The 24292-nt window shown below is 42.0% G+C and overlaps 1 protein-coding gene across 7 annotated transcripts in view; it reads right to left on the bottom strand.

Moving 5' to 3' along the window:
• The window catches only part of LOC146657551 (solute carrier family 28 member 3-like), a 44555-nt gene that overhangs the window by 19345 nt on the left and 918 nt on the right, over positions 1–24292 (bottom strand). For 2 of the 7 annotated variants that reach the window (XR_014914072.1, XM_085425708.1), the window contains exons 2-6: positions 7018–7103; positions 6791–6882; positions 3510–3699; positions 257–401; positions 46–159 (exon numbers count right to left, since the gene is read on the bottom strand). Coding sequence is in view for 6 of the 7 variants with exons in the window: in XM_085425708.1 (XP_085281834.1) it covers positions 46–159; positions 257–401; positions 3510–3699; positions 6791–6882; positions 7018–7103 (627 nt within the window). In the remaining variant the exon portion in view is untranslated. Of the gene's footprint in view, positions 1–45; positions 160–256; positions 402–2762; positions 2892–3509; positions 3700–6790; positions 6883–7017; positions 7104–10618; positions 12316–12606; positions 13501–24292 lie in introns of those variants that run through there. The other 5 variants (XM_085425710.1, XM_085425711.1, XM_085425712.1 and 2 more) reach the window with 5 other exon arrangements.

Raw genomic sequence — 24292 nt, 5'->3', positions numbered from 1 at the left:
CTAAAAAAAGGATGTGTGTGTGTTTAAATATATTTGTGTGTACACCTCTGCTTTGTTTCCAAGCCACTGCAGTGCACCTAAACCAAAAGTGGTCCTGAGAATGAGAAGGCCAAAGATAAACTGCAGCCCAGTCCCAAAAACCAGCGTTTGCCAAGACCACTGCAACACACATGAAAAATACATTTGTCTATGTGCAAAAATACGTGTGTGAATTTGTGCATTTATGCATTTGTAAGCATGTATGTCCGTCTTTTACCCTGAAGGGGTGTTTGGAGAACAGGAGTGTTAAGAAGACGAACAGCAGCAAGCCGAAGAAAGATACCAGCTGTCTAGTCCCCCGCTGGGCCGTGTCCAGAGCAAGCCAGCACACCACGGCTACGAGCACTGACATATATATTATCCTGAAAGAGAAAGAAAGAGGGGAAGTGGAGGAATTCAGAGAGAAGAACACACAGACTCTGTACAAACACTATAGTATGCAGTGTGTATTCCACGTTATGTGTATAATACTGTTATATACCTAAATTTGTGTCAGCTTAGAAACAGAACAAATACACTATTGTGCAAAATCTTGAACCAACTCTCATTTCTTTACGTTTTTCTAGGAAATCTGAAAATGGGTGCAGTGATTTACTAGAATGTGCAAACATAAATAAAAATACTGTACATAAGGCAAAATCAGAGTTAACAGTCAATATCTGGTCTGACCACCTGTATTCTTCCACCTGAACTCTTTGGCAGGCCTTCTTGTCATTTCTTTTAAGTACTCTTAAGGAATAGTTCTCCAGGCTTCCCGAAGGACGTTCAAAGCTAATCTTTGGATGTTGGCTGCCTTTTGTTGTCAAAGGAGCTAGATACACTCCCACTAGGTTTATATCTAGTGGGAGTGACCCCCCACAGAGGGACAAAAGGACCCCCTGATGACGCCTGAGCCAAGGTGGGAAACTGGGCGTGGGTCCCAATCAGCCAGAGTTTCGGGTGTGTTCATTGTGAAACCTGGCCCCACCTTATCATGCGAATTCCTGAGGTCAGATGAATTCCTGAGGTTAGATGAATTCCTGAGGTCAGATGAATTCGCATGATAAGGTGGGGCCAGGTTTCACAATGAACACACCCAAAACTCTGGCTGATTGGGACCCACGCCCAGTTTCCCACCTTGGCTCAGGTGATTAGAGGATCATCAGGGGATCCTTTTGTCCCTCTGTGGGGGGTCACTCCCACTAGGTTTATATCTGGGACTCTCTGCCATTTGACCTTAGAACTGAAGAAGCTTCTCGGATGAGAGGTGAAACGTCTTCAAGCAACTTAAAGAAGTCCAGACGCTTTTCTTTGCAAGCTCCTTTGACTACGATGACTGAGAACCTTCACAGACACGCTGCCTTTTGTTCTGTTCTCTGTCAAGATGATCCCACACTGCTTCAATAATGTTAATGTCCAGGCTCTAGGGATGCTAATCCTTAGCTGATTATGTTCCACTGTGTGTTTTTCTATCCAGGTATGCTTTTACTGCATCAGCAGTGTGTTTGTCATCATTATCATGCTGAAAAATGAAGCTGTTGCCAATCAGATACTTTCCAGATGGTGTTGATTGGTTGATCAGAATCTGATCATACTTTTCTGACTTCATAATGTTATTTTGACAGGATCCCCAACACCACCAGCTGAAATGTGGCCCAAACCCATATTTTACAGATGGCTGTAGACACTCACAGTTGTATCTCTCTTCTAAACTCTTCCGCACATACTGTATTTACATTGAGAACAAATGATGTGTTCTTGTGACAAGCTGCTAGTAAGAAAGCATACAGTTTAGATGCAGCTTACAATCTATGTTGAAGTTAAGTGGGTTTTTTTTTTTTTTAGGTCCTTGAAAGATTCATAGGTCAGTGTTACAAGGTTTAATAAAGAAAAGCGGGGGTGGGTTGGTGGGTGGTGGTGGGGGTACCCTGATCTTGACTTGCACCGGGTTGGCCGGCCTCTAGCGGCATTGGCTACCCATCACCCCTGGGACTCCCAGCCATTGGCCATTGGTGCACCATCGGGTCTCCCTCCTACTCTTGCTGAGATGGGTGCTCAGATATAGCTGACAAGTTTGGCCCCAGGTCTTCAGCGTTCTTGGGGCTGCAGATGGCCCGGTTTTTCCTGGATCCATCTCTGTCTGCCTCTGGCTCCTGGGGGGCATTATTGAAGCTTCTCACCTTCATTATCAAGTACATTTCGTGACAAAAACACACTCTCTTTCTCTCCCTCACACTCACACACCTGGTGTTGTATGTGTCACGGTCCTGAGTATGTGGACTCAGTGTTTTTCTGTTTGTATTAGTTATCTTTGTTTTCATGATGTGTTTTGATTCTCTTGGGTTTGATTTCTGTCACTGTATCCCCTAGTTTAGTCCACGTCTGTTCAGTTTCCTGTTTTACTTTGAAAGTCTGTGTACTATGTCAATGTGTTGAGTTTTGCCTCCCCTTGTCTTGTCATGTCTGATGAGTCCCAGCTGTGCTCTCCTCCTGTTTCACATTCCCTAATCACCTCAGTATGTATTTAAGCCCTGTGTTTTTCCCTGCCAGTTGTTGCGTCCTCCACGTTTGTTGTGTGTGTATCCATGGTCGTCTTCCTTCAGCATCTCCTGTCTAGTTAGTTTAAGTTGTTGTTTATGTATCGTCCAAAGGTGACTCTCCAGCAAATAAAGCCGTCGTTTAAGTTAATGTTTTGTCTCCGAGTCCTGCACGTGGGTCCAGTCACTGACAGCCACACAACTCACCGTGACAGTATGTTTGTTTTTCTTACGGGAGTGGCAGTTGGCAATACGTTGTACATTTCTTTATTTCACCCGCCCCCTTTTTTCTGCTTGTCCTGCCTTAGTCATTGTCATACAGTATACCACATATATCTGAAATGACACAAATAGAAATGAAGACATAAAGAGATAAACCCTGAACTAGAGGAGTGTGCAGAGAATTTATGTTTTTAACATGACAGTGCATTCAGATCATAATTCTGATCGCAAAAGCTGCTAGACAGAACAGGATTTTAAAAGAATGTAATATGGTTTTTAGACATAAGCCAAAGGCTGTACTGTAGGTCAAGCATTGATGTTATGAATAATAAAGCAGTATATATATATTTAAATCATCGCTTACCATCTACAAGATAAAGAAAATTAAAATTATCCAGGTGGGGTGCATTTCAGCAAATCATTTTATTGTGTTTAATGCAACACTCATGTCAGTCTCACTAATCAGAAACTTTATCCGTCTGAGGATGCCGTGATTTTTAGAAAACTAAGAAACCCTCCACATGCTGAACTGTCTCGCACATCATTCACATCAACGAGGGATTTTTGGTATGCTATCTTTACAGTCCCTCACATTTTTTCTTCCTGTGTCATTATGGTGAAAAGATCCGTTCTCTCAGCCCACCTGGCCAACCCCTAGGTGCCCAGTTCCTTTGTCATAGAAGGTGCACATGGGAGCAGAAAGGCTGAAATATGATTTGCCTCATTTCTCACCATCTGATCCCACACCAGTTCCTGCTGAGAAGGTCTCTGATAGGAGCAAGAGCCTCCCACACTTGCTCACCATATCGTTCCATCATCCAATCCCAGACCAGGAAAAAAATGGTTACCAAGGAGATGACCAGCAGCCCAACAGCCCGATGGAAGTTCACAACACATGCTGCTATCACCATGGCAACAAAGCCTGAAACAAATATAGAATCAATGTGAGTTACATCCTCGCATGACCCTCAGACTACTGACATGTTAATGAAATGTTTTTATTTAGACTACTGCATTATCTGTTTTGTATCTAGCAGCGAGACATGAGGGAGTGTAGTTGGTGTGAAAATGGAGTGCACAGATGACACATCTTCCAGCAGGCAAACGCTACTTAAAGGTTATATGTATGATTCAGGACTCAAAGTCTTACTAGATTCCTCGACTGAACAGGTCTGAGCTGAGAGGTTAACTAAAAGTAGTCTAGTAGCAGTAGAAAATCTAGCACACAAAAGCAATATATAGAATTAGTGGTGGAAAAAACCCCCAGAAGAAACAGCTGAAATAGCTAGCTCACTGTTAGCTAGCTTTGCTAATTAGCTTAGCTAGTAACATGATTAAACAAATTCAATTGTTACCTGAACATTAAAATGCAAACTATACTATAAATAGCTAAAATGTATAGGTAAAGAAGAATGAATTAATGTATTTTATCAAAGGTGGTGTAAGATTTTTTTCCCCACTCAGAGTATGATAATTGTTTACAAATGGAATTCATGATTAAACTTTTTTACTCAAATAAAAGTAAAAAAGTACATGTTCTCAAATGTATTCAGCATTTAAATGTAATCCTTTGAAGGACTTTTAAGGCAGCTATTTATGTGTTAAGCTAACAGACAAACATTTTCATTTCCTTTTATGATGCTGCTAAAAGTACTTACAGCTATTTATTTATGCACAGCTTTTTAAAAGTCCAGCCATAGGTCTGGCCACTGCCACCAACACATTAATTATTTTCTTTTTCAGCCAGACTTTTGTATATTTGCTGTTTGAGACAATTTGGGCCAAGCTTTAAGTGTTGGATAGATGACCTCACATTTGGTTGTATAATACTTGGTATACAGAGGAGTTTATGTTCAGCTGCAAGGTATGGGGCACCTTTTGTAAACTGAAACATGCTGCAATTAACAGCAACATTTTTCCACGTTTATCTCAAAAGCTTACAAAAACATGTTTTTTCGAGTCATTTTTTACAACATTTACTAAAATATTTGTAACTTTTTATATCTAAAATACAATTTTAAATGTTAAATCTAAGTATTATATTTAAAACTAAATGTTAAAAGTTTAATCTTAGTATTATATTTAAATCTAAATGTTAAGTCTAAATGTTAAATCTAAATGTTACGGGAAACTAGATATTTAGCTAACATGCAAATTTACAACGACAAAATGGCTCATAGCAGTGAGATGTGACCATCAGGGGAGAGATTTTTTTTATATTTAAAATTTGTATTTTAAATATATATATTCAGCTTACAAACAGCGCCACTTAGCAATGTGCACCGGTTCAGTGGTGTCAGAACAAGCCCATATCATGACTCCACCACCATGCTTGAAAGCTGGTGTGAGGTGTTTGCGTTGATATGTTGTGCTTGGTTTTTGCCTGATGTGATGCTGTGCATTATGGTTAGACATTTCCACTTTGGTTTCATCTACCAAAGGACAGCGTTCAAGAGGTTTTTTGGTTTATTTAGATGCAGCTTTAGAAACCTAAGCTGTGCTGCAGTGTTCTTTGTCGAGGGAAAAAACTCTCTCCTGGCAGCCCTTCTAAGCAAGTCACTTGTTCAGTTTTTTCCTCTAATTGTAATGTCATGAATTTTAACACTTTACTTTTTTTTTTTTTTTCAATAAACGTTTTTTTCTGAGTATTGTCTGGTTTGACCTTGGGGTGAACTGATGGGGATGTCCATTCCTGGGAAGATTGTGTTAACACACGCCTGAATGCTACAGACCAGCAAACTGCCAAAAACTGCAGAGGTGCTCAGGCTTGCTGATCATCAGTTAATCAAGTACATCTGATTAGCAGCACCTGCCTGCGAACTACCCTTGCTATAGAAGCATCAAGGGCATATTAAATTTTCAGCACCACTCTAAAAAAAACCCCTTTTTTTTAACATGATGGTATGTTTTTTTTTCCTTTTAGATCTACATCAATTTACTTCAATCAAGTGTAATAACCACAACAGATTGAAACATCGTAAGATCATCTTTTATATGTTATTGGTCCCTCCATTTATATTCAAATCAGTTTGATATCAAGAATGTGTGTGAAGTAATCAGTAGCAAGCCTGTTCTAAAGTGGAAGAACAGAGCATTAAGTAAAGATATTTGTTTTTAAGATGTAGACAGTGAAAGTAAAAGGATGTCAGAAAAATTGATGTGGGGGTGCACGTGAAAAAGGCTGGAAACCATAGAATGTACTTTAAAGCCTGTGCACGCTAAAAAGATCATTTTACATTTCAATTCCCTACTCTGGTTATTTTTGTATTATGGACTCATGACAAGGTGTTTTGAGCTGGAATCTATTATCTACTAAAGATGAATTGAGATGAAAAAACGTGTTTCATTAAAGCTCATATTATCTATATGTACTCCACACACTCCTATCCTGAATTTTTGAATGATGGCACTCACCACTAGATGTATTCAGTACTCACCACCTGGCAGAAAAGCAGGTTTGGGGTCATCATCAGTGCTAAAACATTAACTAAACTTTTAACCTTTTATACAGTCAAAGATTAACAAGGCAGGTGTTTTGAAAAGCAGATATCCTACAAAGGGACTCAGATAATGGAATAAATAATTGCCTAAATTTTGGTGTGTTGTTATCTGTGAATCAATAAGGTGTCACGGTACCATTCGTGGGATGCGAAATGTCATTTTGTGTCTGCCTGGACAGACCTTGACAAGTCCTTTTAGTACACACCGCACATACTCTGATAAACCAAGTCTTGATTTTTCCACTGACAATGAAAGCGATTTGTAGTAAATTAAACTTTTACTTTTTCAGTCTGTTCCACAAAAACATGCTCACATCAATTTGCTCTAAAGGCAAAGAACATGCAGGTCCACTCACCTGTTAGGCTAATTTGTAAATTTAACAGCCCTTTACAACTCTGTACAAAATTAGAAATAGATTCTCCTTTTATGCCTTTGTATTTTAGCCCTATACAACTATAACCTACTTAGGGACCTGAGTTACACTTTAACAGATACAAACACAGATAATTTACCAGCAGCTAAAACTAGCTGGCTAATCAGGTGAATCTGGTCTTTGTGCTTTGCCATATAGCCCTGGAGTGCCTCCACTTTCTTTTCCAGCAAGCTGTTGACACACAGATAAGGGGAGTAAGGAGAGAGGTCATAAATGTTAGATCAAAAGGCTCACAAAAGAAAAGCTGGTGATTCAGAAGAAATGAAGAAACACTGTGTTTTTGGTTAAAAATGAGAAAGGACAAACCTCTTGTTGTGTTGTCCCATCTTTGCCGACGCATCGTCTATACCTTCGGATGAGATTTCCCCATCAGTGCATATGTGCTGCTGTTCCTGTCACACATGTATTGAGGATCATTCATATTAGAAATTTGGCAGAGAGGACCCAGAAGCAATCAACAAACTTGTCTTACATGGATGTTTGGTCAGTGAGGCAAAAAAAGATCAAGAAAAGGATGTGTGCGTGTGTGTGTGTGTGTGGGGGGGAGGGGGGGGGGGGGTTAGAGGCAGTCAGTCAGACAAGTGGAAAGCCCATTTTGAGACTGTGGTGACTGAAGTTCTTGGATGGGATTGTTTACACAGCTCTTGCACAATGACATTCTTCTTCAAACCCTAGACAAAGATTTATTTTTCCTTTTGCACGATGGCAATAAATTTTTTTTTTCATTCTTTCTGTATTATTTGTCAGGTCATTTTAGTTTGTTTTTATTACTGATTAAAAGGATTTCAATGTTATTAGTTTCTTCGTTTTAGTTTTAAAAATGTATTTAGATGGGGCATTTTTCCTGTTATAAGATTTAAGAAGTACAAAGCAGAGTGAACTTCCTATTTGTTTGCCCAACACAAACAAACCAGTGCCACCTCAGTGTTTGTTTTGTTGGAGAAATTTGGTTGATTTTAATGACTGAAAATGAAGGCATTCCTGTATATTTAATTTGTTTTATTTAGGTTTTGTTGGATTATAATATTATTTTATGCCATGTTATACCCCTAATTGAAGATTGTGAATTATTATGTAGTTTTAGTTTGCATTATTCTCCTGAATTAGAAGAAGGTGATAACTATTGCATTTGTTAAACTGATTTGCATTACATTAGACTGCTGATTTATTGTGAATGAATGATATTGTTTTATGATGCATTATACTGCTGAGTTATAAGAAATGCTGTTCGCAGAAAGTCATCGCCTTATTTGTCTGATTAGAAGAGAACAGAACATACTGGAGTTTTCTGCCCCATCTCAGCAGGAGCAGATAAACAGGGAGCCAAGGTTGTAGCTTAGGCGCCGTGTGAGAGAAAGAATGTGAATGTTTAGGCTTTTATGATAAGGTGGGGGCCACTAGAGGCTATAAGAGTTTAATCAATGCTCCACCATTTTGAGATCTGATGCTGTCTGTGTACGGTGTCCATCTCCCACGCGTGTGATCATTAAAATCATCGTTCGACTCAACCCGGCCGGACCAGTATTGTTATTGTGGTTTTTCCTCTTGTATCCATCCCCAATATTTGAATCCGTAACAGTTTGGGGGCTCATCCTGTGGTATTGGGGTGGAAGTTGGAGGTTTGGACGGTCCGAGGTTGTCGAACGGACAGGCACAAGCCAGTGGTCTGACGTGAGTGGGCATAAGCCGGCTTACAAAGGTAAGGCACTACCTGTTGAATCTATTTCCAAAGTGTGCCAAATTGGACATGATAAAATTAAAGTCTACTCACTGAAATTACTGGTGGATGTCTGTTTTGATTTTGATGAAAAATCTCATGAGTTAAAGCAGTTAGAGTCTGCTAAGAAGAAGTTAAAGCAGTTAGAGTCTGCTAAGAAATTGGGTTAGAGTCCCAAGTAGTTTGGTAGAGAGTTGGTCATTTTGTTGGTTAGAGTCCAAATTGGTTATAAGAGTGAACCTGAGTGGTCATTTTGTGAGTTAGAGTCTCCATTGACCTCTAGGTTGCACTTGCCTCAGTCAGACTCTTGTTTTGGGGTGCTGACTGTTGTTTCAAAGTGTTATAAATTATTATTAGAGTCTGCTAAGAAGCGCATAGCCCGGAGGTTACACTCCCTCCTGGCAGTGGACAAACAGCTAACAGATCATCTGCAGAGGAATGGTTTATTTGAAGAGTTTCAGTCAGGTTTCAGAGCTCATCACAGCACAGAAACAGCTTTACAAATGATCTTCTAATGGGCTCTGACAGTGGACTCATCTCTGTGCTTGTCCTGCTAGACCTTAGTGCAGCATTCGATACTGTCGACCATAATATCCTATTAGAGCGATTAGAACATGCTGTAGGTATTACAGGTACTGCACTGCAGTGGTTTGTATCATATCTATCTAATAGACTCCAATTTGTTCATGTAAATGGAGAGTCCTCTTCACACACTGAGGTTAATTATGGAGTTCCACAGGGTTCAGTGCTAGGACCAATTCTGTTTACATTATACATGCTTCCCTTAGGCAGTATCATTAGAAGACATAGCATACATTTTCACTGCTATGCAGATGACACCCAGCTCTATCTGTCCATGAAGCCAGAATAACACACACCAATTTGTTAAACTGCAGGAATGTCTTAAAGACATAAAGACCTGGATGGCCGCTAACTTTCTGCTTCTTAATTCCGATAAAACTGAGGTTATTGTACTCGGCCCTGAAAAGCCTAGAAATATGGTATCTAACCAGATTCTTACTCTGGATGGCATTACCTTGACCTCCAGTAACGCTGTGAGGAACCTTGGAGTCATTTTTGACCAGGACATGTCCTTCAATGCACATATTAAACAAATATGTAAGACTGCGTTCTTCCATTTGCACAACATCTCTAAAATTAGAAATATCCTGTCTCAGAGTGACGCTGAAAAACTAGTTCATGCATTTATTACTTCCAGGCTGGACTACTGTAATTCATTATTATCAGGATGTCCAAAAAACTCACTGAAAAGCCTTCAGCTAATCCAAAATGCTGCAGCAAGAGTACTGACAGGGACTAGAAAGAGAGAGCATATTTCTCCTGTTTTGGCTTCCCTTCATTGGCTTCCTGTTAAATCCAGAATTGAATTCAAAATCCTGCTCCTCACATACAAGGTCTTAAATAATCAGGCCCCATCTTATCTTAATGACCTTGTAGTACCATATCACCCTATTAGAGCACTTCGCTCTCGCTCTGCAGGCCTACTTGTTGTTCCTAGAGTATTTAGTCCAAAAAAACAAAAAACAAAAAAAAAACAAGGAACTGTTTTCCTTTAAAATGATGACGTCATCTTGCTGGTGAGGGAGGCTCGAATAAGTTGCGCGTGAGACTCCATTATCAGCAATATCTGGTATGAATGTGTGTGGATGTGTGACTGGACTGTGATGGACTGACGACTAAAAGTTTTAACTGACTTGATAATGAGACAAAAACGGTACCAACTTTAGGATTAGTAAATGTCCACAAACAATTCACCCAGCCTGTAAAAGAAGGGTGGATGTTTTGTCTTGCTTTGTTTTGTTTTTGCAAGAACAGAAGGATGACAGAGACTAAAGGGGGAGGCTGTAGCTTCACATGAGTGTGAACTGCAGACTTAACCCTTTGGTTGCTAATTTTGAGTTACTGATGTTTGCATTAAGAAAAGTGTGTTTTAGTAGCTGTGTTTCGATTAATGTATCACAGTATATTGTTGGGAATGTTAAATGCTAAAGGGAAGAAGAGGTTTGATTTCACTCATGACTGTCGGGGTTCCTGGGTCGTTGACCCAGTGATTTCAGTTTGTTCATGTTCAGTTTAGTTCGCCACATTAATGTTCTCACTTCCTGTTTTTTCCCCGTGTCAGTTTGTCTCCCCTGTCATTAGTCAGATTATGTTCAGCCCTGTACTCACCTGTTTCCAATCATTGTCATCGTTCAACCTGTGTATTTAAGTTCCTCGGTTTCACCAGTTCTCTGTCGTGTCATTGATGTACGTCTGATGGTAATGTGTCTCTCCGCCAGTATGTTCAGTCAGTCAGCCAGCCATTATTCCAGTCTTTCAGCCAGCCAGCTACTCCATCGTTCCTGCTTTATTCATTACCCTCCAATAAATCCTCTTCATTTCTGCACCGTGAGTCCAGCGTTTGGGTCATCTCTTCCACGCCTCCACACACACCGCTGACAGATTGACACGACCCGTGCCAAGAAGACACGCTTTTGACCCAGCGGACTCGGACCTTTTCGAGCGGCAGGACGCAGCGCTCTCCATTTGGGCGGAGAAGCTCAGGTGGAAACAGCGGTTCTTCTCAGAGAGGGAGCACGTCTTTGAGGGGACTCGTCTGGCTCTGGGTGGGCCTCGGAGACGCCGCGGTCCTCCACCTGCTGTCTCACCTGCATCGGAGCATTCGCCGCGGAGAGTGGGCATCACAGGCCAAGCTTCGGCTCCTCGCTCGCCCGCCAGCCGTTTTACTCACCGGACCTTCAACCTCGCCATGGCACGGCGGCTCCGCCTCGCACCTCGGCTCAATGGAGGCTCCCGTGCCAGAGGCTCGGCTGTGTACCCCGCCCGCTGCCTCTTCCCGGAGAAGGCGGCGCACACGCCACCATAACATGGACTGTTTTCAGATGAACTGTCTTCCACCTAGGGTTGCCAACTCCCTGAAAAATAAATAAGGGACACCTCGTGGCCAGGGCCGGGCGACCCAGTTGTCTTCACCCTTCCCCGTGTGGTGAATTTTCTAGCTCTTTTTTTTTTGTGTGTGAAATTATTTTTTTTTAACCCTTTGACTTGAATTTGATTTAAGTAGATGTGTATTCTTTGTGATATGAACACATGTGAAACAAATGATCATTTAGCCATTTATTTTTAGCTCAAAATGACAACATTAACACATAAAACAGGTCTCTTTCTTAAACAGAAGCCTGTCATGCTTAACTTTTGAGAATATAAGTAAATCTTTCTTTAAAAGAACTCTGTCCTGCTTAACTTAAAATAATAGAAAACAATAGAAAGAAAAATATTCTTGTAACAGTGCACATTTAGTGCATTTAGTACAATTGGCTTCAGCTGAGGTATTATTTCAGCTTTTCTAATGCTAATCAGCTGCTCCTGTTTGAAAACCCGCTTGTTCCCATGATTACGCATCTTAACTCATCATCATTATTCATCTATGTATTACTTTTATGTATTAGTCATCTATTTGTTGTAATCATCTATCCTTGCAGTCGTTTATTACACAAAATAAATTATATTATCACACTTCTGGCCACATAGCGCTGATATTCACTGCACATGCCCATATTAACTTTTTCCAGCCAGGTGTTTTCCTTTTCCCATTCTTCCCTTTCTCTGAGGGGAACAAACATTGCTGCTCTAACGCTGGGCTCACACTGTGCGGTTTTAGGCCCATTTTGAGCCGATTTTTGAGTGATCGGACCGATTTTGGCCTTCATCGTGTAGTATACGTGGGGTAACGAGAAGTGATTAACACCTCACGACCAGCTCCCGATCATCAATCGCTCGTGAGCCGCTCGCGCGCAAACACGTAAACGCCGTGAAAAAGACGGAGCAGCACGGCTGTGCAGCGTGTGATCTGGACACAAGCGATGGAGGCACAACTTGAACTTTGAAAAGCTCATCCGAGCCTTTTCGATGTGGCCTCACAAAATTATCACGACCACAACAACCGTGAAAATAGTTGGATCTCCATCGCTGCTAAATCACAGCTGCCTGATCATGTTTTTCATTAGCAATTTAGCAAAGTTGATGGTGGTGGTGTGTCTGTGTGAGTGAGAGACAGATTTTCTGTTATAACCTTAATTTTATGGACGCACAGTGTGAGCACTCAGGTCGCATCAGAGCATCGGGCGGTATAGTGTGAGACCTGCATCGTGACCTACCAACTTCTAACCCCTGCGAGTCAATCGTGCAGTTTGAGCAGGAGCTGAATAACGCGACTGAAAAAATCGCACAGTGTCTGCCCAGCTTTAGGTGTACTGTCGTCCGAGACTTGCACCGCAGTGACGGCGTTTGTTTCCCTGTTGGCCATGCTTCTTGTTGTGGTCATCTGTTGTCTTCCGGTATTTTCTCCGTAAGCGACCTTTCCTCGACCAATGAGATGAGCGGTAATCTGAATTGTCATACTCGAATTGTCATAAGTGTGCTGTCAGCTCATTGGTCACAAAGCAGGAGAGGGGCTGGGAATTATGTTTTCAAACAAAGCGTTAATTCCATAAACATTTATAGACTACTTTTGATTCTCACTGTATTACGGGACAAAGTGCGTCCCTTATTAGCTCAATACGGGACGTGTACTTTTGTTTCTAAATACGGGACGATTCCGTATTTTAAGGGACGGTTGGCAACCCTACTTCCACCCTCCACATTCGACTCTTCACTTAAAACAAATAGCAAACTTATCCCTGATCCGTGGGGTGTTTCCCTCCTGGAGGAGGATGTAGACTGGGAAGAATTTTTCAGCTCTGCTCCCTCTGAGCTGGGATATATTAAGGACAATATCCGCACTTCAACACCCTCGACGACCGTTCAATTAAAGACTGTAAATAGTGGTGGCAGGAGGACCAAAATAATCGCAGAGAAACCTTCCAGTACCACACACCCAGTCACTGTTTCCACACCCATCATTCAGCCTTTTCCTACCAGCGCAGCGGCCCAGATTCGGCCTTCCTCTTCAGCCGTTTTACCTCCTCAGAGGACTAGGGCCCAGCCCACACCCACACCGGTGCCAGCTCCCAGGAGGAGGGCAGCTGCGATCCAGTCCACCTCCACACCCGCTCCTGTTTCACGGGTGGGGGTGACTGGTGTCCAGCCACCTTCCGTGCCTGTCCCAGCGCCCAGGCTGAGGGCAACCAGAACCCAGCTTGACCTCCCTGGAGGCTTGGAAGAGCTAACCGGTCCACCTGCTACTTCACCTCTTCATCCACCTCCTGACCCAGCTTTTCACGCCCTCGCACTATCCCTGGTTAGGCTAGCTGAAGTGTCCCCTGCTCAGGCACCAGCTTTACTAGCCCAGGCTCTAGCTCTATCTCCCTGTCTAGCTCAGTCTTTAGCTCAGCCATCGGCCACACCAACCTCAGCTCCGTCGTCAGCCTCACCTACCTCTGTTCATCTTTTAGCATCTCCACTCCAGTCAGTTCCCTCAACTGCTGTTCAGCCTCCACTCCAGTCCCCTGTAGTCCAGTCGCCTCCCGCCCTCCAGTCCCCTGTAGTCCAGTCGCCTCCCGCCCTCCAGTCCCCTGTAGTCCAGTCGCCCGTCCACCATCCTGTTCAGTTCCCGGACCTGCAGCCACAGCACCCAGAGCCAGCTGTGAGCTACCTTGCTTTTCAGCCAGGGGTTTCCGCACCCGCTGGCCCGGCCGCTTCCCTGCCAGAGGTTCCCGCACCTGCTGGTTCTGTCCTGTGTGTGCCAGGGGCTCCAGTACCCACTGGTTCTGAGACCGTTTTCGCTGGAGGGCCCGAGGAGCCCGTCCAGCCTCATGCCTCGTCAGCTGGAGGGCCCGAGGAGCCCGTCCAGCAACCTTCCTCGTCAGCTGGGGGTTCAGGAGGACCGCACCAGCCTCCCATCTCCGCTGGAGGGTCCGAGGGGCCCGTCCAGCCTCCTGCCACGTCAGCTGGAGGGCCCGAGGAGCCCGTCCAGCCACCACCTGCGGCTGCCTCGCTGTCACCTAGCTCTGCTTCTGCTTCGCCTGGTCCAGCTTCAGCCTGTGCCTCGCCTGGTCCGGCCTCTGCTTCTGCCACGCCTGGTCCGGCCTCGGCTTCGGCTTCTGCTTCGCCTGGTCCTACAGCTGCTCCTCGTCGCCGGCGTGGTCGACCACCGGACCGCCTTCGCCTGAGTGGCCGCCGTTGCCTTCCGCACGGCCGGCCCCCGGACCGCCTTCGCCTGAGTGGCCGCCGTTGCCTTCCGCATGGTCGGCCTCCCGAACTGTGTCCACGTCGCCGCCGTTGCCTTCCGCACGGTCGGCCCCCGGACCAGCGCTGTCATCGTCGCCGTTGCCTTCCGCACGGTCGGCCTCCCGAACTGTGTCCACGTCGTTGCCGTCCGCAAGCTCGGCCCCCTGAACTTTCTCGTCTCGGCCTCGGACCACGTGGCCGCCCACCGGAACTGTCTCATCTCGACCGCTGCAGCCGCCCACTGGACCGGCTCAGTGGTCGCTGCTGCCTTCCATGTGGCCGCCCACCTGAACTGTCTCGTCTCGGGCTGCTTGGCCGCCCACCTGAACTGTCTCTGTGTGGACTCCGTCCCTCCGTCCTGGGCCCCCTCCGCCCGCCCTGTTCTGGTTTTTTTTTTTTTTTTTTTTTTTTTTTTCTTTTGGCCGTCAGGTGCCGGCCTTTGAAGGGGGGGGGGTTACTGTCAGGGTTCCTGGGTCGTTGACCCAGTGATTTCAGTTTGTTCATGTTCAGTTTAGTTCGCCACATTAATGTTCTCACTTCCTGTTTTTTTTCCCCGTGTCAGTTTGTCTCCCCTGTCATTAGTCAGATTATGTTCAGCCCTGTACTCACCTGTTTCCAATCATTGTCATCGTTCAACCTGTGTATTAAGTTCCTCGGTTTCACCAGTTCTCTGTCGTGTCATTGATGTACGTCTGATGGTAATGTGTCTCTCCGCCAGTATGTTCAGTTAGTCAGTCAGCCAGCCATTCTTCCAGTCTTTCAGCCAGCCAGCTACTCCATCGTTCCTGCTTTATTCATTACCCTCCAATAAATCCTCTTCATTTCTGCACCGTGAGTCCAGCGTTTGGGTCATCTCTTCCACGCCTCCACACACACCGCTGACAATGACTGAACATGTTATTATTAACCATAGCAGGCCACTGTAAAGAGTCAATTAACTGGTCACTTAAACAGAGGTAAAAAAAAAAAAAAAAAAAAGCCAAAAAACTCTAGTAATATCTATGGATAACAGGGAAATGGTAGACTTGTCACACTCAAAATGGAGATATGTAATGATAAACACTGGTCCCTGTCTTTTAGGTCCTTTCATTGAAATAGTCCATAATTCAGAAAGGTAGAGATATAACCGACAGGGGCATGTGATAGGAGGTGGTGCTGCACAAGAACAAGAGTAAAATAAAGAAAAATTATTATGTTTAGCTTTGATAAATTCAAATTAAAATGTACCATTACACTCAGAGGATCAATATGAAATTCGATATATGCTAATTTTGCATGAAGTACATGACTGATAACTGTTCTGTCCTGAGCTTTTGTTTTTACAGCACCCACTTGACCACACCAACAGTTTCTCGCCACCAACAGGGGGTACTTGCAAAGAATAGGGAGGAATATCATCAAAACTGGGAAAGGTAAGCCCCGAAGGGGGTGATAACACCATAACTTTCACTTATGGTCAAATTCTCAAAATTTGACCCCAAACTTGAAAATTCTTCAAACATTTAGAGACGGAGTGGATAAACATAATGTCGCAAACCACATAAGGATGGAGCATTTGAATCGATAAGATGGTGAATTAACACGCAGTAAAATGTTGATCATGTTGATTATGTTTATTCCAGTGTGCAGAGCAAGGTTATTATTATTAACGAAAAGAAATGAAATAACGAAAACTAGAAGTGAAAAAACATTTTCGTTAACGGAAATATAATGAAAAAAAAAAAAAAGGAAAACTAACTAAAACTGTAATGAGTGTTCACAAAACTAACTAAAATTAACTGAATTTATAGCAAAATGTGTTTAGTTTCATTGATGTGTGCGTGTCCTACAATAGTCTAGGGTGAAAATGAAGTTTAGTTTCCAGATTTTTGCTGTCTCATTATGCCAGCAGGGGGCAGTACGTTAGTCGAGTTGTCTGTGTTGCTGCTCCGTCCACGCGCAGAATCATGTCAGGAAAAGTCGGGAGAAAGCGCCAGAGTCCAATTTGGGATTACTTTGAATATGACTGTGTTTTGGATAAAGCAAGTGTCTTGTAGTGGAAAGAGACAAATTATGAGGGACATTTATAAAGGGAAAAAATCCCACAAACCTTAAAGTGCACTTGAAAAGCTCACACAAGAAGACTAACCTAGCTTACCTTGAAAAGGTAAGGGAGCGCACTCAACCCTCAGCCCCAGAAACAGAAGCTAACCCCAGGCAAGGCAGCGTGATGCATCCCGAGACAACAGGACAGGGACATCTACATAACTGTGTGAGTCAATTGCCTTCAAAAAGATTATCAATTCACTTGAACCAAAATTACGAACACCCGGTGCTGCAAGAGTTAATTGTCTCAATACCCAAGGATAAGCAGAAGAGCATGACTGATATGATGAAACTGGGATTTTGTTACACTTAATTTTGGCAAACACAACTAAAACTATAACTGACACTAATCAAAACTAAACTGAAACTAAGGATTTTCAGAAAATAAAAACTAGACTAAACTAGCAAACAATTGGTAAAAACTAATTACAACTGATATAAAATCTGGAGTCAAAACTAAATAAAAATAAAAACTAATGAAAATTGCAAAATGATTAAAACCCTGGTGCAGAGATTGGCTAATCTGACCAGGAAATGTTATAAAATGGATTGTCGGAACAGTCAGCGTTAAAGTCACCTTTGACAGTCCAGACTAAGATGTCTGGACATCGCCATGTTGGACATCTTCAGGGCGGAAAAGGGTTGGTGTGACCAAGGTGTGGTTTGGCTTGTTGTATGTAGAGCAGGGCGATATGGCCAAAAATATTTATCACGATATATATTTGAAAATTTGCGATAACGATATAACTGACGATATAATTGATGCGAGACAAAATACAACTCCACAACATTACTAGTGCAAAAAGACAACCTTCCATTTATTTTCACTTAAACAAAAAGCTGGTTTTTATGTACATTAAAGCTTTATAAAAATGTAACAGTGCAAATGCAAATTCCTTGCTGAAAGTTTAACCAAAAGGCATTTCCAGTAGAAATGGGCTGACATATCCTGAGCATAACCATGTATAATATCCACTGAAGTTAAAAAGAGGTGCATTGCAACATTAAACTGCAGTGTGCAGTAGCCTACGTATTTTTTGGACCATAAGGTGCACGGGATTATAAGGCACATTAAGCGAAACAAAGCAGTCAGATAAATCAAACTTTATTAAACTCATTTTTCTTGCTTCCTCCACTTCTGTACCTTAATTCATTAATGTTGAATTCTCTGGCAGCTGCTCTATTCCCATGTTGTTGCAGTATATTAATGACTAACCTTGTATTGTGGATGGATTATCTCAGTTGTTCTCCTGACTGAAGTTTGGTCCGTTTACAGCATCCTGCTATGCGATTGCATTTGTCTCTAACTATCAGGAACCTTAACGTTAACTTTTATAAGTGGAAAAGTGTTAGTGTTCGTCCTCCAGCTTCACTGTTTATGTTATGCTAACATAGCTGTGTCGCTAGCGATCACGTAGCACATCATTATATACCAGCTAGCCCAACTTCAGTAACCCTACAAACGTCACTGCTGTTTAGTTTTCTGTCTTCATTTATGTTGGAAGTGATAGCAGAGCTGTACGTTTGAATTTTTTCAGAAATCTCTCAGTCAGAACATGCAATATCATGCTTAGGTAACTAGCGAAACTAGCGAGCTAACTTCCGCTAGCTTCCTGCTAACTTCTAACTCCGTTAAATGTAATAAATTTTGTTTTCATGGATGCCTGGAAGTAGGGATGGGTACCGGTGTTCTGACATAAACGGTAGTAACCAGTTGCCTGTTATCGGACCCGGAGTTAGCAACATCCCCCAAAAACACGAAGAATAGAGTCCTGGCCCCTAGCCCTGTCAGTGTAGCAGAAATGATGACGGATGATGATGCAGCAGCAGCCGTTCTTCTCTGCGTGAGTAGCTTAATGTTGTTCGTGTGTAATTTACGTTGAGTAGGCTAACCACGTTATTACATTAATGCATGTAAGGTGAACTAGCAAACATCATCATAGCTACATGCGGCTCTCTTCTTGTTTGATGGCAGATACTCCCTTCACCCTGGCCAAAAAGGCTAAAATGACCAAAGAAAAAGTGGAAAACAGTTAAACATGAGAGGTTTTGGACAAAGTTTGTGTTTTTTCCATTGTTTAAGCACTGCTTCCAGCCAAGAGTGATACCATATATGCCCCATAGCTGCAGAAAAGGCTAACATTGTTATCTTTTTACAAAAAACAGCTGAACATGAGAGGTTTTTGGACCAATTTTGTGTTCTCCATTCTTTAAGCACCGGTTTGAGCACCGTTTGAGCACCGGCACCGTTTCAAAAGTACCGATTTGGCACCGGTATCGGATAAAACCTAAACGATACCCATCCCTACCTGGAAGTTAAACTTCATAGTTACACCTGATAAAGCAGCAATGCTGATCGTTTTATTAAAGATGAAAGAATTTAGACAGTTTTTTATGGAGATATGGAGCTTAGGACCCAGATTGCTCCCAGATTTAAGAGCATCTTAGTCCGACAAATACGACAATAACGACGGCCGCTTGCATGTTCTGCAAAAAATCTGCTTTGTCGTGTATCTGACGGACAAACACCAAACCAGTTCCACATCACTGAAGTTGCACCATTTTTTCAAACCAATTCTGGTTCATCTGTTTCACTCAACAATCGGCCATGTACGTATGAAAACAAAGGCACTGCGCATGCCCATTTTACTCATATTCTATCACGATATTTCATTTTCCTATTGTTGCCTAACATTATATACGGTATAATATGGCCCAGCCCTAGTTGTATGTATATTTCAAGATCATATGGCTCTGAATGAACCAGTTACCAGGGCATGGAAGGAGGACAGACTCATTAAATGAGGAGAAGGATTTTTCTGGGATTGGAGATCCTCTGGGTGAGTGGTTGACTAAAAGCATGCATAAAATAAAAGCTATTTTTTGTTATTGATTGGTAATAGATTGATAATTGGCCACATTTACAGCTGTATTGACTTGTTGTGGACGCAGTCTACTTCATGTTTAAGCACTCTAATTAACAGATTGAAAATAGTGACATTAAAGGAAGAATATGCAGCGCCACCCTGTCAGACACCAGTGACGGTGGGGCTCAGTGATGAATCAGGTGAGCTGGATTCATGGCTGAATCAAGACTAAGATTCCCCTGCTGTGGTCAGTAAGGGAAAAACGGGGGAAAATAAAATTTAAAAGAGGCATTTATAAACGTTTATGTGTCAAGTTTATAAACGGGATAAAAAGGGGGTGTTTTACTGTTATTTTAGCATCAGCATTATTGTTACATCAGAATCATATAACAAGCATTGCATTGATCATTTATTGAATCTTTTGACATTATACTAACATTTGTGTTCCAGTGATTGTTATAACCTCAGGTTAATCTTCTATTTACAGGTGTCAGGATAATCATATGATCTTTCATTGCAGGTGTAACCATGATCATTTTTATACATATTGCAGTTTGTTGCTCGTTATAGAGTTGTGCTCAAGTTAATAAGGGTTAAAAGCTACAGTCAACGTGATGTTTGGCTGATCTATGGACTGGGGTGACTTCGAGCATAGAAGGCCGCACACGCTTACATAACACTGATATCATGTTTTTCTTTGTGATCTTTTATTCAGTTATATTTTTTGCTAAGTTTTAAGTAGTGGCAGTTAATTAAACGACATTCATTTAATATTACATACCTGATTCAGAGCATTACACACAGATCAACTTAACAATCTGCACATATTCTCACTAATGCAGATAAATCCTCTCCCTTTCAATTACAACGTGTGGTGAGACAGGGGGATCCCCTCTCACCGCTTCTTTTTGATATAGCCCTGGAGCCCCTAGCCATTAACATAAGAAACCACCCAGGTATACAGGGAGTTAAATTTGGGAATGTGGAAAGTCTTGTTAACATGTATGCAGATGACTTACTGATCTGCCTTTCCAAACCAGAAATCTCACTCCCTAATCTTTTAAATTGTATTAAACACTTTGGGAAATTATCAGGATATATGATCAATTGGGATAAATCTGAATTTATGCCAATAACAGATAATCTATGCCCAAAGTTCCTCAGCTCACTCCCATTCAAATTAGTAACTACGTCTTTTACCTATCTTGGTCTTAAGATCTCTAAAAATCCCAAACTCCTTTATAAATTGAATTTCCTGGAAATGCTGGATAAGCTCAAAGAGGATATTAGAAAATGGAAACTGCTTCCTCTGTCTCTGATCGGTCGAATAAATGCAGTTAGAATGGTGTCTTTGCCACGATTTTTATATCTTTTTCAAAACCTTCCTATTCACTTGCCACTTAAATTTTTTAAGCAGCTTGATTCATTGATTCACTCATTCATTTGGGCAGGAAAACCCCCTCGGATATCCATGGCTCATCTTCAAAAAAACACTTCCTGCGGGGGGTTAGGTCTCCCTGTGTTTAGATATTATTATTATTGGGCAGCAAATTCAAGAGCTCTATTGCACTGGCAGTGGGGTTCGCCTATTGATTATTGCCATGACAAGCTTCCGATCTGGCTCCAGGTAGAGGCAGCAACAGTATCTGAAGCCTCATTACCGGTCTTATTGTTTTCTAACACGGGTTCTTTTAACAATTCGCTCAGTCGTAATTTTGTTGTTAAACACTCTTTAAAGATATTAAGTCAAATTAGGAAATCTCTCAAACTACCTGATTTTTCAGTAGGAATGCCAATAATACATAACTACTTGTTTAAACCAGGTAAAATGGATGGAATGGGGGGAAAAGGGATTGAAATACATTGAGGACTTATATACAGATGACAAATTTATGTCCTTCCTTCAACTTCAAGAAAAGTTTCAATTACCTCAATCACATTTTTTTCGTTATCTTCAAATAAGGAATTTTGTTCAACAAAACTTTTCAGACTTTCCACTGAAGCCACGAAGTTATACTTACTTTGATATAATTCGGAAAGCAGATTTTAAACGTTTGATATCTCAGTTTGTTAAGTGCTTTACAATCCCAGTTGATTCCGACCGAATTAAGAAAACATGGGCTGAAGACCTCGGGGTCCCTCTGTCTGAAGACCAATGGTCAAATTGTTTGTCCAATATTCAGAAAGGCTCAATAAATGCCAGATATAAACTAATCCAGTTTAAAGTCATTCATAGACTACACTTTTCTAAACTTAAACTTAACCGGATCTATAATTCTGTATCCCCCTTATGTGACAGATGTAAAGTCGGTGAAGGTTCCCTTGCACAATTATTTTGGCATTGCCCGGTTTTGAATGCTTTTTGGAGCCGGATTTTTATGTGGTTTTCAAACCAATTTAGGAAAAAAGTACCACGTGATGGTACATTGGCTATACTTGGATCATTTGCATCAGTCGAATCTTTTTCCTTTTCACAAAAACAGATAATTACAATGGGTATGCTGGCTGCAAAGAAACTTATTCTTTTACAGTGGCAGTCTTCTTCGGCCCCGTGTTTTAACAGGTGGCTTAATGAGATGAGGTCTGTGGCCAGGGTGGAGCAGATGAGATTTGATAGAGAGGGGAAACTGGCGAGTTTTTGTATGATTTGGCAACCATTTCTAGAATTCTTAAAAAAATAACTGATCATAATTCATGCCTCACACTCCGCGTGAATTATTTTATTTTATTTTTTTTCTTCCTCTTCTTTTTCTTCTTTTTTCCTTTCTTTTTTTTTTTTTCCCTTTCATGCTTATAAGTTCACAAATGTTAAAAACAGTAATTGTTCTTGGTTGATTTTGTATAAGCATGTTATGTTTAATTTAAATGCAAAAATAAAATTTAAGAAAAAAAACAAAAACTTAACAATCTGCAAAACCTTGTAGCTGCAATATTGTGTCTCCATAAGGGACAGTTGGCTCCAGGAGATAAGTGGGAGTCAGTGCCTGTCCTCGAGAAGGAGAGGATATTCCTTTGCTGTGTCAAAAGTAGTCAACAAGTTCATATTCAAGTGAAGTTCATATTATTACAGGTTTTGTTTCTTGGCAATTCTGCAGACGCAGCCTCTGGGCGGAGCCAGGAGTTGAACAGATCTAACATGACAATTAAATTGGTTTCATTCCCTGGCACAGGCTGACAGGACTGGAGCAACGACACTGGATAGGAGAAGGTCTCATACTTTCTAAGATATGAGGTCACTAAGCTTTTCTTTTAATTTTCTAGCTCCGTTGATTTGACACATGGGAATGTGTCAAAAAAAGGGGGGGGGAGTTGAGTTTTAACATCAAACAAGGATTATATGAACATTTTTATGACTTCATTTGTGTTTTAATAACTTAGGTATAGTAAAGCTTAAGCTAATAGTGACCCAAGAGGTTTCCGGACTTTTTTAGAGATCCAGTGAGAAGCATAAATCATTATTTCCATGTTTAAGCATTAATCATTGAAATGAACTGAATAGCGTTTAGATGATAAAATGCCTGTGTTCATGAGAAGCTGAGTACCACACTGGAGAGGAAACCGTGGGACAGTAGGCGGAAGCAAACACATGATTTTTGGGGGGCAAATGTTAGGATTAAAAATGGCTAATTTGTTTTTGATGTCTTTTGTTAAAATGAGTGGTTTTAATAATTTTCAGACACACCTTGCAAATGTGCTTATAATGAGTCGGCACTCGGTCTTTTGGAGGTCATAAGCTTCGTTTGGCGTGATGGTCCGGACTGATATATTGCAGGTATTGACTTTGAGTGCAGAGGGCTAAATGCAAACACGCTTACACACACATAGGATATGATTAGAATAAGTCCCTGGGACATTCTGAATATTCGAAACCAATTCTGAATCGCCAGAAGATCAGTAGATAACAACATTAAATTATTAGAGCTAGGCAGAGAGGTGTTTTGGTTTTCTGTCTCTGACAGAGAAAGGAACAGACACCAGATGAGGTCACAGATATACGAGGATCCTTCACAACAGAGACAGACACAGTGACTGCCGAGACACCAACTGGGTCCAAGTGTCATGGCGTTTGGGCTCCGATTAGTCACCTCAAAAGGATGGATCCCATAAACACAGTAATAAGCATGAAGGGGTTGGCGGAAATCCAGGAACACCAGACCAACGAGGTTCGAGAGGCTCTTGGTCAAAAGGGGGACACGTTCCTGTTCCTTTTTCTGGAGGATACACAGGACACACAGGACCCGAGGATACACAGATCGTTCTTTGAAATCGGGGCAGAATAATCCCCTGATCTGTGCAACGACTGAAGGGTTGTCTAACCCCTGAGGTTGAAGAAAGAAGAGCAGAGGATAACCCAACTGGAAGACACTGGTAGCTGCAGCGATAAAATAAAGGCTAAAAGCTCCTTGGACAGAGGTTCTAGTCTGGGTACGTTTGAAGGGTATAAGGTAGCACCAAAATAAAGCTGTGGAAGAACTGGGGAGTGATGGAGGTGTCATCTGTACCGGCTACTGTTGTAATAATAGTTTTTCTTGCATCTGAACTGCACAAACACAGAGGTCATCTCACATATGGTTCGCCCATCAGGGGGACAAAGGACCTCAGGAGTGAGAAGAAATGAACCCTGCCACACTGGATTACAGGGTGTAGGTGAGCTCTTTATTCTAAAGAGCTCATCAGGGGGAATGTTGGATTATAATATTATTTTATGCCATGTTATACCCCT

Source organism: Rhamphochromis longiceps, linkage group LG12 (assembly GCF_057381845.1).
Source record: "Rhamphochromis longiceps isolate RC_006_pf linkage group LG12, R_longiceps_female_GT1.1, whole genome shotgun sequence".
Classification (NCBI taxonomy): domain Eukaryota; kingdom Metazoa; phylum Chordata; class Actinopteri; order Cichliformes; family Cichlidae; genus Rhamphochromis; species Rhamphochromis longiceps.
This window is presented reverse-complemented; position numbering and strand designations above follow the sequence as displayed.